At 40.4% G+C, this 19,400-nt stretch overlaps 1 protein-coding gene and 1 long non-coding RNA gene across 5 annotated transcripts in view; one reads left to right on the forward strand and one right to left on the reverse strand.

The window, feature by feature from the left end:
* Nucleotides 1-19,400, forward strand: part of adgrv1 (adhesion G protein-coupled receptor V1) — a 103,997-nt gene that overhangs the window by 76,055 nt on the left and 8,542 nt on the right. For 3 of the 4 annotated variants that reach the window (XM_028978482.1, XM_028978653.1, XM_028978572.1), the window contains 3 exons: nucleotides 1,314-1,492; nucleotides 13,529-13,686; nucleotides 18,110-18,231. In XM_028978482.1, coding sequence (XP_028834315.1) covers nucleotides 1,314-1,492; nucleotides 13,529-13,686; nucleotides 18,110-18,231 — 459 coding nt within the window. The remainder of the gene's footprint in view (nucleotides 1-1,313; nucleotides 1,493-13,528; nucleotides 13,687-18,109; nucleotides 18,232-19,400) is intronic. The other variant, XM_028978722.1, reaches the window with a different exon arrangement.
* On the reverse strand, nucleotides 2,022-7,072 carry LOC114789598 (uncharacterized). The gene is made up of 3 exons (XR_003749696.1): nucleotides 7,011-7,072; nucleotides 2,398-2,502; nucleotides 2,022-2,318 (listed from the first exon to the last, which is right to left on the reverse strand). It is a non-coding gene; the product is annotated as an uncharacterized LOC114789598 (long non-coding RNA).

The raw sequence follows: 19,400 nt of genomic DNA on the forward strand, positions 1-19,400 counted from the left end.
AAAGTTATCACTTATGTCTGTCACACGGTACCTACATATGAATTGTTTTGATACTCTGATATAAATTGATACAAAATTATTGAATAAATTGCACTGGCAAGACCTGGATTATCCCGTGGCACTGTGCTTTTAAACCTGCTCCAATCTCCAGTAGGATGCCGCAAAATGGGCTCTTCTTTCATCAGAGACTGGTTTTCCTCTTACATAAAGCTTCAGCCCTGCAGCCTGTGATGTTGAAGAACAACACAAGGAGCTTTGGTCTGTACAAAAGCCATGATTGTTCCTGCGGTTTGACATTTATTACGTTTTCACACAAGCATTAAGAGATTAACTGTGAGTACATAAAGTAAAGTAATCCGGTAGTTCTCACAGAGGAGTGCTCAGGTGCAGGGTTACGTGCTGGACAGTGGTTCTCCTCCATGATGGCCGCCTTTCCTCAGAGGATGAAGGATCAGATCCGACTCTGGAATGTTGTTGATCACAGAATGTTCTGCCGTGAGGGAGTTCAGATGAATTAAACATTAAAGAATGCCTGGGTGAGCGAGTGTGTGTGTGTGTGTGTGTGTGTGTATGTGTGTGGATGGAAAGAATAGAGCCTTTAAGATGAACTTTTGTAAAAAAATCTGTGGGCATGGAAATGATGACCTGGGGTAATTTTGGATTATCTGTCTGTCTTTCTCTCCTGTTCTGCGTCTCTGCAGATTGATTTTAGTCTCTCTGCCTGTTTTCTGTTACTTGTATGTTTCTTACATTTTACACTATTTTTGTATAATAATTCATTTCTTATGTAATTATTAATAGATTCTTTGTACCTCAGCACTTTTTCTGTGTCTGCGTGTGTGACACAGGATGTATGGATTGCTCACCACTTTGTGTCTCTCTCTGGTGGAAGCATCTCCGTTCTATGCCAGGTGGAGGCCGTTCTTTGGTGGCACCATTTTGGCATCGTGCCAGCCAGTCGGCCTTAATGCGACTGGCTGAAGGGCATCCAGCTGGCCTGAGCCAGAAGAGAGAGCTGTACGTGTCTTACGTAACCGTGCCAGCAATGCCCGACAAGACTCCTGCCCAAAACCACTCAGCAGCATCACTAATCTGGTTATGGAGATTTTGGCACAGACAAATGCTGTTCTGCTGTTGTTTCTTAGCACTCGCGTAGAAAGACTTTACGTCTTTAAGTCACCTGCGTTTCACTAGTGAGATAAACAACGGACTAGTGAAATGTCCACTAAAACACACAGTGTCACACACACACAGGCCCTGGCGTGGTGCATTGCCTTAACCTCCGCCTCTCTACTTTTGTTCTGCGTCTGCAGGCTGTGAACTTCTGGCAGGTTTTAGTGATGAACGATGAGCACACAGAGCGCCGATACCTGCTCTACTTCCTGCTGATCTGGGGTCTGCCTGCACTGGTCATCCTCATTCTGGTTGTTGTGCTGTTGGGTGGATACCAGTGGAACATCCACAGCGTGTATGGACTAGTACAGGGAGATGTGTGAGTACAACTACAAACACCTCCACCACCACTACACACACACACACACACACACACACACACATACTTGTGTAGCCGCAATTTGGGGACTACATGCACGATGCCACATCGTGGGGACGTGCATTTCTAAAGGCTTTATGAAAAATCTAAAGATAGATTTATGTTTCATTTGAGGCTTTAAAAATGACTGTCACTTTAAAATATAGAAAATACATTAATAAAGCAATGTGACATTTTCCTACAAACTGGGGACCTTGTCTGGTAGACATCACTTGTGAGGACCAGCAGACACACATAGTGAACTGTCTGGTTAACTGTAAGATGTAGGTACTTGTGAACAACATGGGGACGAAACAGCTGGGATGCAGCTATAATGAATGAAAAGATCAAAATTTAATAACAAAATTTAATAACAAAAATTTGCTATTTTTATGTAGCATTCTGAACAGTATTCTGTACATATTTACATTCGATTCAAAGACACTTTACTGAATTGCACCCATTTCCAAAAAAAAAAAAAAGAGATTCTAAGATCCTTTTAAAACAAATGTAATAACCAGAAATCTAAAATACCAGAAAATAAGATACCAAACAAAATAAAATAACTGACTTTACATTCTTCTTTTAAGGGTAGTGATTTTGTTCTTCACAAAGAACTTTACAGACAACCAATCCCTGTCTTTCAAGGCAACAGGTTCAGCATTTATACAGGCCTCACATTGTTGTTTTCCTGGCACTGTACAAGTTTTGATGAACCTGTTTAGATGCTTTTCAACTGCATTCATTTCATCACTGTCCCATTTCTTTTTCTTTACCACCTTTCGACCTGAATGAACAAAGCACATCAGAAAAAACAGAGATTTTTAAGTTCATAAAGGCTTTCTATGAAGTTTAACAAACAGTACCTTTCATGGTAGTTGTGGTACTTGTTATTTCTGTTGCTTGTTCAATTGAAGATTTCTGGACTTCTTTTGCAGAAGGATCTATGGGTGGTTCTACATCAAGAGCCACTTAAACACAAAACAAATGCATTCAAAATTGTTAAGGATTTGATTCTTTCTTGGAGAAAATACACTGCTCACAAATTAAGGGAACACAGAAATAAGACATCCTACATCTGAATGAATGAAATATTCTTATTAAATACTTCTTTACATAGTTGAATGTGCTAACTACAAAATCACACAAAAATTATCGATGAAAATCAAATTTATCAACCCATGAAGCTCTGGATTTGGAGTCACACTCAAAATTAAAGTGGCAAAACAAACTATGGGCTGATGTAATGTCCTTAAAATAAGTAAAAATGAGGCCCAGTAATGAGGCCTTCACGTGCCTCTATGACCTCCCTACAATGACTGGACATGCTCCTGTTTAGGTGACGGATGGTCTCCTGAGGGATCTCCTCCCAGACCTGGTCTAAAGAATCCGCCAACTCCTGCACAGTCTGTGATGCAACGTGGTGTTGGTAGATGAAGCGAGATATGATGTCCCAGATGTGCACATGGGGTCTGAAGATCTCATCTCGGTAGTTAATGGCAGTCAAGCTACATCTGGCGAGCACATGGAGGGTTGTGCGCCCCCCTAAAGAAATGCCACCCCACACCACTACTGACCCACTGCCACACTGGTCATGCTGGAGGATGTTGCAGGCATCAGAATGTTCTCCATGGCGTCTCCAGACTGTCACATGTCACATGTGCTCTGTGTGAACCTGGTTTCATCTGTGAAGAGCACAGGGCGCCAGTGGCGAATTTGCCAATCTTGTTGTTCTTTGGCAAATGCCAAACATGCTGCACAGTGTTGGGCTGTAAGCAAAACCCCAATCTATGGACATCGGGCCCTCATACCACCCTTGTGGAGTCTGTTTCTGACCATTTGAGCAGAGCAGAGAGGCCTGCTGGAGGTCATTTTGCAGGGCTCTGGCAGAGGTCCTCCTGTTCCTCCTTGCACAAAGGTGGAGGTAGCGGTCCTGCTGCTGGGTTGCCCTTCTACTGCCTCCTCCATGTCTTCTGATGTACTGGCCTGTTTCCTGGTAGTGCCTTCATGTTCTGGACTCTACACAAACCTTCTTGCCATAGCTTGCATTGATATACCTAACACTTGAACACTTCCTAACATATCCTAACACTTAAACACTTTTGTTAAAACTGCATATCATATCATGTATGACTGTGTATGTGACAAATAAAATTTGAATTTGATCCTGAACGAGCTGCACTACCTGAGCCACTTATGTCAGTTGTAGACTCCATTTCATGCTACCATGGAGTCTCTTAGCTATTTCACTAAAGCCTTCATTTTAGAAGACAACGTGGGTACCTGCTGAGGCACGTACACAAAACTTGTTGAGTCTTATTAACCTTTCAACAATAGTGGTGAAGCACATTCTACTTTGTAGGGATGTCACATATATTTACATTGAAAGGACTTAATGTTTATTAAGTAAAAGAGAAGTGATTGTCATTGTGATACACTGCAACACAGCACATGTGCACACAACTAAATGTGTCCTTTGCTTTTAACCCATCACCGTTGGTGAGCAGTAGGCAGCCATGAAAGGCGCCTGGGGAGAAGTGTGTGGGGACAGTGCTTTGCTCAGTTGCACCTTGGCGGATCGGAATTCGAGATTCGATATTATGATAAAAATACATTGAAAAGAACAGTTTCATACCTGAATGTGGAAGATACTCTCAACCTGTGAACTGGCAGTGCAATTCTGACTGTCTGATTGCAATTTGACCAAATGTAAAAGTAATGTTTGCATTCTGCAAGCACACTACATAATTTCAAAATTTAAATGTACTAACAGTTATACATGTCATTATCAAAATAGGTGTAGTGTGTGGACTTAGTGTAGAGATTTTTTTAGAAGACAATGTGGGGACATAGTGGGGGAGGTGCAGCACTCTCATCCTGAGTCTTGTGAATCTTTCATAAACATTTGTGATACACAATACTTTATGGGGACTTCACATATATCATGCACATTGCACATTGTGGGGACTTAACGTATATTGTAATTAAAATACATAAAAAAGAGCAGTTTCATACCTGAATGTGGAAGATACTGTCATGCTGTGGACGGTCTGTGCAATGCTGATTGTCTTCAGAGGCACCATCTGATTTGGGGCAGTTACTGGCTTGGTTCATACCCTTTATTGTCTCCTATAATGAACAAAACAGTCAGCCATTAGACCAAACATAAAAGATATGTTGCCATTCTACAACCACACTACATATTTTCAATGTTTAAATGTACTAACAGTTATACATGTCATTAAAATAATTAATTTTGTTACAAAATCCTAATAGATCAAAATAGGTGTAGTGTGTGGACTTAGTGTAGAAATGTTTTTTTAGAAGACAATGTGGGGACATAGTGGGGGAGGTGCAGCACTTCTCATCCTGAGTCTTGTGAATCTTTCATAAACATTTGTGATACACAATACGTCATGGGGACTTCACATATATCATGCACAGTGCACATTGTGGGGACTTAACGTATATGGTAATTAAAATACATAAAAAAAGAGCAGTTTCATACCTGAATGTGGAAGATACTGTCATGCTGTGAACTGTCTGTGCAATGCTGATTGTCTTCAGAGGCACCATCTGATTTGGGGCAGTTACTGGCTTGGTTCGTACCCTTTATTGTCTCCTATAATGAACAAAACAGTCAGCCATTAGACCAAACATAAAAGATACGTTGCCATTCTACAACCACACTACATATTTTCAATGTTTAAACGTACTAACAGTTATACATGTCATTAAAATAATTAATTTTGTTACAAAATCCTAATAGATCAAAATAGGTGTAGTGTGTGGACTTAGTGTAGAGATTTTTTTTTAGAAGACAATGTGGGGACATAGTGGGGGAGGTGCAGCACTTCTCATCCTGAGTCTTGTGAATCTTTCATAAACATTTGTGATACACAATACTTTATGGGGACTTCACATATATCATGCACATTGCACATTGTGGGGACTTAACGTATATTGTAATTAAAATACATAAAAAACAGCAGTTTCATACCTGAATGTGGAAGATACTGTCATGCTGTGAACTGTCTGTGCAATGCTGATTGTCTTCAGAGGCACCATCTGATTTGGGGCAGTTACTGGCTTGGTTCATACCCTTTATTGTCTCCTATAATGAACAAAACAGTCAGCCATTAGACCAAACATAAAAGATATGTTGCCATTCTACAACCACACTACATATTTTCAATGTTTTAAATGTACTAACAGTTATACATGTCATTAAAATAATTTATTTTGTTACAAAATCCTAATAGATCAAAATAGGTGTAGTGTGTGGACTTAGTGTAGAGATTTTTTTTTAGAAGACAATGTGGGGACATTGTGGGGGAGGTGCAGCACTTCTCATCCTGAGTCTTGTGAATCTTTCATAAACATTTGTGATACACAATACTTTATGGGGACTTCACATATATCTTGCACATTGCACATTGTGGGGACTTAACGTATATTGTAATTAAAATACATAAAAAAGAGCAGTTTCATACCTGAATGTGGAAGATACTGTCATGCTGTGGACTGTCTGTGCAATGCTGATTGTCTTCAGAGGCACCATCTGATTTGGGGCAGTTACTGGCTTGGTTCATACCCTTTATTGTCTCCTATAATGAACAAAACAGTCAGCCATTAGACCAAACATAAAAGATATGTTGCCATTCTACAACCACACTACATATTTTCAATGTTTTAAATGTACTAACAGTTATACATGTCATTAAAATAATTAATTTTGTTACAAAATCCTAATAGATCAAAATAGGTGTAGTGTGTGGACTTAGTGTAGAGATTTTTTTTTAGAAGACAATGTGGGGACATTGTGGGGGAGGTGCAGCACTTCTCATCCTGAGTCTTGTGAATCTTTCATAAACATTTGTGATACACAATACTTTATGGGGACTTCACATATATCATGCACATTGCACATTGTGGGGACTTAACGTATATTGTAATTAAAATACATAAAAAAGAGCAGTTTCATACCTGAATGTGGAAGATACTGTCATGCTGTGGACTGTCTGTGCAATGCTGATTGTCTTCAGAGGCACCATCTGATTTGGGGCAGTTACTGGCTTGGTTCATACCCTTTATTGTCTCCTATAATGAACAAAACAGTCAGCCATTAGACCAAACATAAAAGATATGTTGCCATTCTACAACCACACTACATATGTTCAATGTTTAAATGTACTAACAGTTATACATGTCATTAAAATAATTAATTTTGTTACAAAATCCTAATAGATCAAAATAGGTGTAGTGTGTGGACTTAGTGTAGAAATTTTTTTTTAGAAGACAATGTGGGGACATAGTGGGGGAGGTGCAGCACTTCTCATCCTGAGTCTTGTGAATCTTTCATAAACATTTGTGATACACAATACGTCATGGGGACTTCACATATATCATGCACATTGCACATTGTGGGGACTTAACGTATATGGTAATTAAAATACATAAAAAAAGAGCAGTTTCATACCTGAATGTGGAAGATACTGTCATGCTGTGAACTGTCTGTGCAATGCTGATTGTCTTCAGAGGCACCATCTGATTTGGGGCAGTTACTGGCTTGGTTCGTACCACTTATTGTCTCCTAAAATGAACAAAACAGTCAGCCATTAATCCAAACATAAAAGATACGTTGCCATTCTACAATCACACTACATATTTTCAATGTTTAAATGTACTAAGAGTTGTACATGTGTTACAAAATCCTAATAGATCAAAATAGGTGTAGTGTGTGGACTTAGTATAGAGATTTAATTTTAGAAGACAATGTGGGGACATAGTGGGGGAGGTGCAGCACTTCTCATCCTGAGTCTTGTGAATCTTTCAAAAAGATTTGTGATACACAATAGTTCATGGGGACTTCACATATATCATGCACATTGCACAGTGTGGGGACTTAACGTATATTATATTAAAATTACATTTTAAAAAGAAGTATCATACCTGAATGTGGAAAGTCTCAACCTGTGAACAGTCTGTGGAATGCTGAATGTCTTCAGAGGTACCATCTGATTTGGGGAAGATATTAGCTCTGTCTACACCACTTATTGTCTCCTGGAATGAACAAAACAGCCAACAATTAGACCAAATATGAAAGTTATGTTTGCATAACTTTAAAATGCACACTCTCATTCTAAAAGTATGGATAATATCGGGTAATTAAACAGTAGTTTTATACCTGATTGTTGAGGGTGCAGTTATCCAATGAACTTTGGGTGTAATGTAGATCCTTTTCAGAGGCGTTTTCTGACCTGGGACAGTTACTGGCTCCTTCCATTCCACTTCTTTCTTCCTGAAATTATCAAAGGAATCCCCAATAAGTCCCCAAATACTGGTAAAAGATAAAAAAGCTGAACAGTGTCAGGTTGCAAAAGCATTTTTAAATAAATACAGATGCAGAGAATATGCTTAAGTAGGTATAGTGATGATGCATCTTCAGTGAAATAAACAAAACAACCACAATTCTCTAGATTCAATATTTGTTACAGAATTCGAATGCAGGACCAGGGCTGCAAACATATGAAAAGCCCAGTAAACCAATAACAGTAAAATGGATGCGAGCATGTGTGAATTATTCTGATTGTTAAAACTTTATGAACAAACATAATATTACAATTAATTAATACTAAAATCTTAATTTATATAAATATCAGATTTCAAAATATCTTTTACAATTCTTACCTGATTCCTCCAAGGACAATCAGCATCGCCATAATTATATCTAATCTCGTCTCCAGGTGTTATGTCTTTTAAGGCAAAAAGGCACAAATGAGGCTTTCCTTCCACCATGATTCTTTTCATTTTGCAGTTGGGGTTAATGTGATCATCATTAACCAGTCTTCCAAGGGTGCCATCATCCCTTGCAGCATCAATACTGAATTTGAATAAAGAGAATAGTTATTAAATGCAAAATTATACTATTGTTAGTTTGTATTACTTAATTTTATATTATCAATATAATATATAAATTGTTAAACAATTTTTTGTGATCTTGTGATGACACAACTGATATATGCAGACATTATAAATCTACTTCAAATAGCTGAACAAATAAACATTTTTTTTTTTGTATTTCTGGAAAATATTCAGACCTGAGCAGGAACCATGCATGAGCTGCTATCTTAACTATTAGAAGCCAACTGTAAATAAGTCAATATAGTATGGCATGTTTACAATAAGTACCTTAAATGCTGACAGACAAATGATGAAATAATTCTGTTCCATCAGAAGAAAACAACCATATTACCCACAATCCCTGTGTGTCTGAGCGACGTTATGTAACCCATTTTGACTCCACATCTGACTTGAAAAAATTAATAATACACATTTAAAGCTGTTATGGGCGGTTTAGCGATGATAAATGATCTAAATGCTCCCCATGCTGTGCAACTCCACACAAGACACGAGTTCCCACATGTGGCAACAAAACTAGAATACTAATAAAAAACTAATACTAGTTTTAGCAGCGAGTTTTCAAATATATTTTTTAAATATTTAATACAGTTATACATCAAAACAAAGGAAAATATATAAATCCATTTGTACTCACGTCCAGAATTTTCCATGCCAGATGAAATCGAACATAAATCCTTTTAGGGAGTTGTGGTAAATTCGCCGTCTTCGTTTACTTTCTTCTGGATCGATAAGGTCTCCTCTGTACTCCAGTATGAAATCTCCTTTGAAAATATCTGACTCGGCAAACACTCCCCTGCCTAATTTGTGAATCACAACCCACATTCATACCTACTTTCCCTCATAGTAATTAGTTTAAGATAATATATCTGCTTTGCTCACCTTTATAGGAATTGATGTATTTAACATCAAGCCCTGCTTTATCACGGCAGGTGGTGATGTGAAAAATGGCATTGTTTATTGGGCTTTGTCGCCTCCGAGCCATTTTTCTTAGCACATTATTTCTCTTACTGCTTAGTGAAAACGTCTATGGAAGATATAGTAATAATTGTAATTTTAAATATCCATAAATAACAGAAACTAGCATGTGCTAACTAAGCTAGTACCATTTAACTAGCTAGCATTGTCATAGCTTTTCTTACTAAAACACTTTACTATTGAAAGAAATATTATTTACCCCTAACACAATGTGTATCATAAAAGTATGAATCTTTAAATGATTTTTTTCTTGCAGTTAAAGTTAGCTTACATAGATCTGGATGGTGCTATAGCTCAGCAAACTCAGTCTTGCTAACTGAGGCACTTATTAACAATTAGCTCTCTCATTGGTTTCTGATGGTCCGTGACGTCATCAAGACGAGCCAATAAGAGTTCAGCATTGCTGTACCACGTGTTACTGTGTGTATCTGCAATTGCAATTACCCTCTTCAACCCTAGTTGGCGTGTACACACTGTGAGCAATTCCAGGCACACACATACACAATGTTTTTCAAGAAAATGTCCATCTTGGGGACTTTGGAGATATTAAAGGGGTAGGCTTATTTTGATGAAATATACATGCTAGCATGGTTAACTTTGTGGGGACTTGGTTTTTGGTCCCCACGATGACACACGTCCCCACCTTATTGGTGTGCAGTCAGGTCAATGTCCACATATTGGTAGGTTTACAAACACACACACTCACTCAGTTTATCCACTGTGTATAAATTATCAGTATGTTGCCATTTCACTAATCTCTCATTCTCCATGCAGTGCAGGACAGTTCTCAACAAGATATGTGTATAGCATAAAATAAAATAAAAAATTATAGTCATATATTACCTACTGCTCCATCTACTACTATTAAAACACACCCAGGTTTAAACGTTTAACTTAAGCATTGATACATTGATACTGAATACCAGCATGTTGGGAGAGAATCAACAAAATAAGTTGCCTCATGGATTTTTTTTCTGTTGTACACACACAGCATAAAAGCTTCTGGCTTCCTCCATCGGTGACGAAAATATACGTGGGTACGGGGTATATCCTTTGTTTACAGGGCGCACACATACCTTGTTTGTTGCTATTTTAAGCCTTTGAACGTGTAGTGTTGCTGAGGTCATATGTGGGTGACTGCTGGGCTGAGTCTCACCCTGTTTCAAATGGTTTTAGACGACTGGGGGTTGGGATGTTTGCCGGTTTATGAGTGAGGAGAGTGAACTCTCAATGAGCTCTGAAGAAAGGTAAACATCCCTCACTTTGAACAGGAAAACGAAACCCACTCAGGGGTGATGTCATCCCTTTTCCAAGTGTTTTGAGATAATCCTAATGTCACCACAATAGAGTTCATTGAGCTACAAACAGTTGGTAGTTATTGTCACATTCCGAATTTTAATTGATTACAGTTTTCAGGCTGACTAGGTTAAAAAAACAACGTCCCATTGACGTCTGGTGCTGGGATGGGGTCAGTGGACAGTGAATGAATAATTGAGTGGAAAAATAGTAAAGGTACATTTTATGCCAACAGACTTGCACTGAGAACAGTTAGATTACTTTGAACGCATGATACAAATTGCATTACAGAACATTATACACAAACAAGCTGAAAATTCAGTGCACCATTAGTACACTGAATACTTTGACAGTTGGGGTCAGAGATTAATTAGGTGTCCAAAAATGTACCCACTATTTTGCCTGAACAGAATCTTGGTTTGGGTTTTGACTATGAAAGTATTAAATGCCATGCATCACAAGGCTAGTTGATGAGCTTAGTGTTGGTTGACAGTGGCAGCATCAGCAGTGGAAAGACAGAGAGGGGACACATGGTCATCGAGTCAAACAGTTTCAGCGTTTGAAGGAGAAACAAATCCGCTGGTCATGACTTATTTTAACAGAATAGGGAGACCTAAGAATATTTCTAAGAATAAACTAGTGTAAAACTGTCAGGGGAAGGTCCGTGGGGCACATTAGTAGACATGCCATGAAGGGCTGGAGATGCAGGCAGGTGGGGGACGGATCTTGCATGAGTGAGCAGGAGAGAGGGAGCAGGTAAGCAGACTAGCAGTGGTGGGAGCACATGGTGAGGTCGAGAGTTCAGTCTTTACCGTTGCTTGCAAGACAAGATGAGTGACCAATGTTTATTGTTAATGCCAACTTGGCCCCTTCTGCTTCCGGGTGGTCAGCCCTGTGGTCGCCCTCATTCCCTCTGATGGCAGGGAGGTGGCACAGGAACCATGACAAAAACACGTTTACAGTGTATGAAACAGCATTAAGAAATACTCATAATGGAGACAGGAACTTGCAAGTTCGTCCAACTCAATGCAGTGGTGGCCTATAGCGGGTAATGAAGTGGACTCGTACCCGAAGGTTTGCAGGTTCAAATCTTGACCCACCAAGGTGCCACTGAAGACCCTTGAGCAAGATTCCATCCCCACACACTGCTCCCTGGAAGCATTTCATGGCTGTCTTCTTCTCACCAAAGTGATGGATTAAGTGCAGAGGACACATTTCGTTATGTGCACCGTGTGCTGTGCTATGCTGTGTATGACAAATGCAATGTCAAAAACAATCCCTTTTTTTATATGGGCAACTAATTCTGAAATGGTCCCTTTCATATACATGTAATGATATTTTCAATCCCATTTCGTGGTATTTTCTTTGTACCATTTTTTAAGTACATCTGTTGTGTTTGGAGAATGTCCTTGTTTATTGGCCATGATGTAGCACCAGGAGGGTAAATCGATGCTAATCGCTTCAATGAGGCTGCAGCTCATTAGCTGTGCTGCTAATCGCTGCGCTAAACTCAGATCTTGCCGGATGCCCTTTTGTCGAGTGCAGAGGATATGCGCTGCTGGGTTACCATGGCGACACCGCAGGTGCCATCAATCTGTTTGAAATGAGCTTCCTGCGCTGGCTCTGAGCATGAACAGCCCACCCAGCAGAGTTTCCCTCACTCGTGCTCACACTACCACTCTCTTCCCATCCAACTCTTTGCTGATAATCTGTGACTCCCGCTCATTCTTCTAAGCTGTGGGAACAGACTTGCAGTGCTGCAGTTAATGATGCCATGGCTGTCTAAATAACTCAGTGGTGCTGTGCCGTTAACAGTTCTCACACGACAGCCCCAACAACACGCAGGAAAAACAAGGAGAACCTCCTTCGTGTGGTGCAATAGCAGTGACAGAGCATAGACAAAACATGCGCCGAGTGTGGCATGTAAACACGCCCGGCAGTGGCTCGGCCTTAGAGCTGTCAGGAGCTTTCATGGACAATCTCTGCATGCTGCAGAGTGGTTGTGAAAATTGTCACTGCTCAGGGCTGTAAAATTTCACACACACTCACTCACATGCACCCTTTCTTCATAGTCTCCAACTTTTGACTGCTACACACCTCAGATTTCTATGCATTCATATTTATTAATATGAATGCATTTTTATAATTATAGCCTAAGTTTCATTGTGTGTGTATGCATACAGGCTGGTGTGGCAATAGAGTACCTACCTACTGTAACTACTCTTAGAGTAACTAGAGTTCAGAACTCTTCATGCACCAGATTACTGATATTCTCCCATACAAACTGATATTCTCCCGTACAATCCCCCTGCTGTTACTATTGTGCAATATCTTGGCAAATCTTGGCAAATGTGTCATAGCTTCACTCATTCTTTCTAACCATTGCTCTACCCCCTTATAGACTATCTACAATATATTTTAATTAAATTTATAATGCACATATATATACCCCCTTGTGTACTTGTATATCTTGCACTGCCAACTCTTTGTGGACAGATGTACAATGGCAGTACAAGCAAATGTACAATGGCAATAAAGGGTCTTGAGTTTTGAATCTTGACAGTAAGGAGTCTTTTAATACATAACTTATACAGGACTTGTTAATGAATGCAATTTAATGGGATAAAGTCAAAAGATAAAGTAGATGAAAGCAGGCTGTTTTACTATTCGTGTCCAGTCAGGTTCTGAATCATCTTCTTTCCCTCCCTCTTGAACTTTATTCACAAGTCAGCAAATGATTAGAAAACATGCAAGATGAAAAGCAAACATGTCTCTTGCTTCTCCTCTCTGTTTCTCTCTCAGGTGTTTCATCCCTAATGTGTATGTGGCTCTGAGCTCAGCGGCTTTGGTCCCATTGATTTGTATGGTGGGTGTGCTGGTGGTCTTCATCCATGCCTACCAGGTTACACAGCAGTGGAAGGCCTACGATGACATCTATAGGGGGCGCACCAACAGCTCAGGTCAGCATACATGTGTGTTTGTCTGTGCAGATGACGGCTTTTTGCTTCATTTGTTTTGTTTTCAGTTTGAAGAAGTGACGCGTAGGGCAAGGTTTGTTCCAGCACTGATGTCTTTTTGGTACAGATTGTTCTGAGGTTGCTTGTATACGTTGCTGTCTTTGATGGGTTCTAGTGCAGAGACACAGCTCTTTCAACACTCCACAACCCTCACTCCAGATGTGCTGGAGATAATATTTTAAGTCTCTACAGGTGTTGACCAGACCGTCATGCCACTGCTCATAGCTTTTGGTTAAAGGGCTTCTATAAATCGAATAAAATGCTAGTAAATAAAATGTCTAGATTGTGGGTGACACAGCTGGTTACCCACAATGCCCTGGCATAATCCTTTGAGCGGCTTCTGTCTATATGATGATTTTGTGTGAAATTGCGACCCAATTAGATGCCTCAGCAGGAGCCGAGCCTCCACCACACCTCCAGAAGACCTGCCCACCCTTTGGAGGTTTACATTCTTAAGCTGAGGGGCAAACAAAAGAGGCTGATTTGACTAGCAAGCGACAGGCAAATAGCCGCCTTGTGCAAACAAGGCCTGGAGCTCTGTTCTCAGCAACACACAAGCAGTATCACACAATGAAAAAAAAAATTGGTTTCGTTTTCTATGAGATAAATGGGTTTAACTTGTTGTATGTTCTGTGTATATCTACATTTTGTGTTGCATTTCTTCCTTCATACGGGACTGGTTTGTATTGTTTAAACATTGCATGAGAGTGATGCTATCGCAGTGGGCAAGTGTTTCACATGTTTATTTGCTTTGGAAGCTTGAAACAAAACCAAGTCACGTTCCCACTTTAAACTTTGGACTTTTTTTTTGACTTAGTGACATTTTTGCCTCATATGCACTTTACCGCTTACTTTGCAATGTGTAACATTGAAAGGAGTTTAAATATTACCTGTTAACCAAAACATGCTAAGTATACTTTATAGATGAACAAAGGTATGCATTACACATAATGTATAATCTAAATTGTTCGTTATGTGTTTGATTATAACTACACATTGAATATTGTGATCCAATGTAGGGCTCAGGTGTTAGAGGCTGTGCAACAAATTTAAATGAAATTGAAAATTTGGCTATTTTTCTTTTTTATTCACCTTTCAGGAGAACTCTTTAACACCTTTGTTACCCTGCTGTTGCACATCCTGCAGAGTCCAGCACCTGATTTCCACGTCTGACAACCACGTCTGACAACCAGGCCTCAATCTTTGGCCTTTTTTGGTAGAGTGCATTACTGCGTTGTCTGGGCCTTTGCCTGATTGCTGATTGTTGCTGCTCACAGTTTAGCTCAGATCTTTGCTGACGTAGCAGAAGTAGGTCATATTCTCTGGCTGATTCTGGCTCCAATCTCTGTAATGGGCCATCAGTGATGAGTTGAGCGGTGGATCAGGGCTTCGCCCCAAATTGCACCCTAATGTCCTGGAAGCATACTGCTTGGAATAATGACATAAACTCATCAGCAGTTCAAGGAGTTATTTCTTTCCTGACTCTCTGATGCCATGTTTTTCCATGTTGACACCATTGCATTGGGGCACATTACTGGAATGGCAACTCTCTTGCTGCCTCATTACCCACCATTCCTTAAAGACTGACAGTTTTCCTATTCAGACTGCCAAGCCAAGGAAATTGTAATCTCTTCCCCTGGTGATACAGAGAGCCTCCGTAAATATGTATTTCTGCTTGGGCCTTATATGCTGTTACATAATGTCATGTTTTCAGACAGCATAATATGCCTATGTTCTATCTAATCAGTGTGTTTTGTCCACACAAGCTCCTTGCACTTCATTTGACCCTGTTAGCAACTTTACTGCATGTGTGACAGCATTAACGTTACATAATGTTCATTTTAGCCCCCTTAAAACAGAACAGACACCTGTGTTATACTGGTGGCAGTTTTACAATAACACAGCAATAAAACCATGATGGCTGTTGCACCTTAAACTCTGTACTGTACAATCCTTTACCTCATCCATAAATTGCATGCATTAAAACAAACTTACTCTGTGCTAAGTTAAAAAAATGGTTGCTTCATATGTTGTTAAGGCATATATTAAAGTTTCCTAGAATCATTGGAAACTGCTTTAACCCACTTTTGTTGATGAGCTCAGCCCCATAATCATGTGCCATTAGTGGCGTAAGTGTACCCGGACTCAGAACACCCTGTACAGTACTGAACATCTGGGAAGGGTTGACTGGGTTGCCCATCTGTAATGCCTCGTTTCACTCGTGCACACACAAATAAAACAGACACAAACATGCCCTCATACATCTTCGCATGCACACAAGGGCGAGCCGGTTTAAATCCTGCTGCTTTAGAGGCCAGAACTCCTGGCTGCCTTGGGTTTCATTTTCCGCTGCACTCTGAACTTGAGCAGATGCTCAACATTGAGTGCCGAAGTGAAGATCATTGATTATCCCATTGCACTGGCAGTGGTTGGGATACATTCTACAGCAAGTGTATACATTATCTTTCAAATATACATACATAAGGTTTGCATAAGGATTTGAGTGACCTTAATGAGGATCAAATTGCTGAGTGATAGCATCTCCAAAACGGCATTTGTGGCATGTTTCTGGTCCGCACTGGCAATGATTTACCAAAACTGGTACAAGGAAGGAATACCTTGCAAATGACAGGACCACTGATGGCTTGGTACCAAATATCATGGCATAAGTTCAGAAGCCCATGATGCAACATGACAGGGCTGTTTTGATGTCAAAATGTTAGCTTTCTAAATATTATGATGTTGGTGTTAATACCTGTATTCAGTGTATTCAGACTAAACCATAAAAGATTAAAATAATTGTGGGATGAATTGTGGGATGTCTGGCTCATGTTTCTTCATGTACTGAAACTGTTCAGTGAAATGTCCCAAGGGAAATGTGAGCCCGATCAGATGAAAACGGCAATGTTGTTAAAATAGGAGGTGATCCAGTGAGGTCAGAGGTGACTCTGTACCAGGCACAAGTGTGGAGTCTGGGCACGGTGCCTTGATACATTAAAATTTTTCCTAAAACGTTATTTTCACAGTGAGGCGTTTCAGTCTGCAAATGTCTGCCGTTCTCCAAAGTTCACCTAATAGTTCGTTAGAATCCACAGTCTAGTCAATGGCAAACCATCAGACAACTCTGACCCCAAACAGAACAGACGAACTAAAACAATATAAGGCTTCCACTGTGGGACATTCAATTTAGATCAAAGCCTCATGCGTCATCTCATACACGTTGCTGTACAGGTGCACCAGCTCTCAGACAACGGATGATTCTCATCAAGCGCGCGCTCAGTTCTCCACACTCACAATGAAGCGCTAATGTATTCCTCTCTGCGCTCCACACAGGACTCTTCTCCTGGCCCCTGACACACGGTGCTTGTTCAGAGCTGAACAGGCTGTGTTTGTTCCGAACACCCTGAATTATTGGAACAGTCGTGCTAAATGGTGATTCAAGCTGTGTTTTAATAGGTGCTCATCATGCAGTCTAAACCCTGGTTGTGCTGAGTCTCCATTGGATACCATTCTTTCATTTGTTCTTAAGTTATTGTTCTTTTTGCACTATTTGCACACTAATTTGTTCCATGTACGAAAGGAATAACATTCGTTTTTATTGCTTTGCATTTTTTATGTAAATGCGGCATTAATAACAATAACCTCATGAGAGCATTGCTTAAAAGATGTCCTGAGAGTCAGCAGAGTATGGAAAATAAAAGGTTATTTGTGCACGCACCTGCATGTTGGCTGTGAAAGAACTCCGTTCTTTCCCCTGTTTCAATGCCAGCCCTGTGCCCATGGCTCGAACCTCAACGTTAACAGCCTCTTAATGAGTGCAGCATTTTTTTAATGACCGGCACTTTGGATCCAGCATCCTACACCACTTCCTCCTGTAAGCCTTCACCACTCAGCGGGAGTGCTGGAAAATCTGACACACTGTGGATGGTGCCTGCTCTTTCTACAGCAATGGAAATGCCAGCCAAAACCACATGGACTGGTCTGGTGTGCATGGGCAGCCTGGCACATCAACAGATCAAAGAAAAGGGTGCAGCTGGTGTCTGACATGGAAAGTTTTTTCTTTTTACTGGTTTTCCAGTAATGGCATAGAGATGTTTAGAAGAAGCACTGTTGGTGGTGCAGGACCTGGAATCTTAAGCCATTTCGTTTTGAATTTATTATGGTTATATTATAGTTCTGACTACAGTGTAATATTATTGTAAATAGGATTCAGTGTGGGTTTGGATTGGTTAGTTATTTTTATTTTATTTCTTTTCCCGGGTTAGGTGCAGGTGCAGTCAGATCACCTTATGTTGTGTGCTGCCTTCTGAGTGATTTATGTTCAGGTCCGTGTGTTCACCACAATTCTGGTGACACTGTGTTGCAGAGGTGCCGATGGTGTTGTGTCTCTTTGCTCTGGTATCACTGGAGTGGCTGTGGGGTGGCCTCCATATGGCATACAGGGACCTCTGGATGCTTGTCCTCTATATCATCTTCAACGTCCTGCTGGTAAGAACCTTTTTTTATCTTTTTATTATGCTCTTTACTTGTGCACTTTCTTGTTCAGGTTTGGGAAGGTAATGAGCGCATCTCCTATGTTCCTATGCCCATGAGAAAGTCTCTCAACTTCTCAGTTCTCAGTTCAGGACAAGGGTTCTGGGATATGTGAGGTGACTAAGGAAATGTGGCAATGGCTAATAAATAGTGAAAGTGATCAGTTGTCACATGTGATACACCACAGCACAGCACCCAGTGTGCACACTGAAATGTGGTCTCTGCATTTAACCCATCTCCTGAGGAAGCACAGTTTCCTTACACACCTTTCCTTACACAGGGGCAGTGGTGGCCTAGTGGTAAAGGAAGCGGCCCCATAATCAGAAGGTTGCCGAATCCCGATTCGAATCCCTATCTGCCAAGGTGCCACTGAGGTGCCACTGAGGTGCCACTGAGCAAAAGCACCGTCCCCACACACTGCTCCCCGGGTGCCTGTCATGGCCCACTGCTTACTCAGGGTGATGGGTTTAATGCAGAGGACAAATTTCACTGTGTGCACCGTGTGCTGTGCAACTGTGTATCACAAGTGACCATCACTTCACATGGCCAAACACTACCACTAGATTATATTTGATTATTGTCTATTTCATCTAGCACCGTTTGTTTAGTTTTCTGTTTTAAGAAATATTAGAGTGTTATGTTCTTCATTAATGTTGTTGCTGGCATGAAGCCTCTGACTATGAATAAAAACTGAGTGTCCTCCTAGCAAAAGCAATTGATGTTAATATCCTGAGACAAATGCTGTATAAAATTACCCATCAGTTGTATTGCTGAGTACAACTGAGTGCTGTTCATTTGTTTTGGGGTGTTTGCTCATGGATCAGTCCATTAAATCTTTACATTTACATTTACATTTACATTTACAGCATTTACCAGACGCCCTTATCCAGAGCGACTTACAATCAGTAGTTACAGGGACAGTCTCCCTGGAGCAACTTAGGGTTAAGTGTCTTGCTCAGGGACACAATGGTAGTAAGTGGGATTTGAACCTGGGTCTTCTGGTTCATAGGCGAGTGTGTTACCCACTAGGCTACTACCAAATCTTCAGCTCTCGAGAGTCACACCCATCAGTGTGCAGTGGGAAGTCTATGATGTGGTTGCTGTCCGAGGTCCCTTAAGAGCCT

Source organism: Denticeps clupeoides, chromosome 1 (assembly GCF_900700375.1).
Source record: "Denticeps clupeoides chromosome 1, fDenClu1.1, whole genome shotgun sequence".
Lineage (NCBI taxonomy): Eukaryota > Metazoa > Chordata > Actinopteri > Clupeiformes > Denticipitidae > Denticeps > Denticeps clupeoides.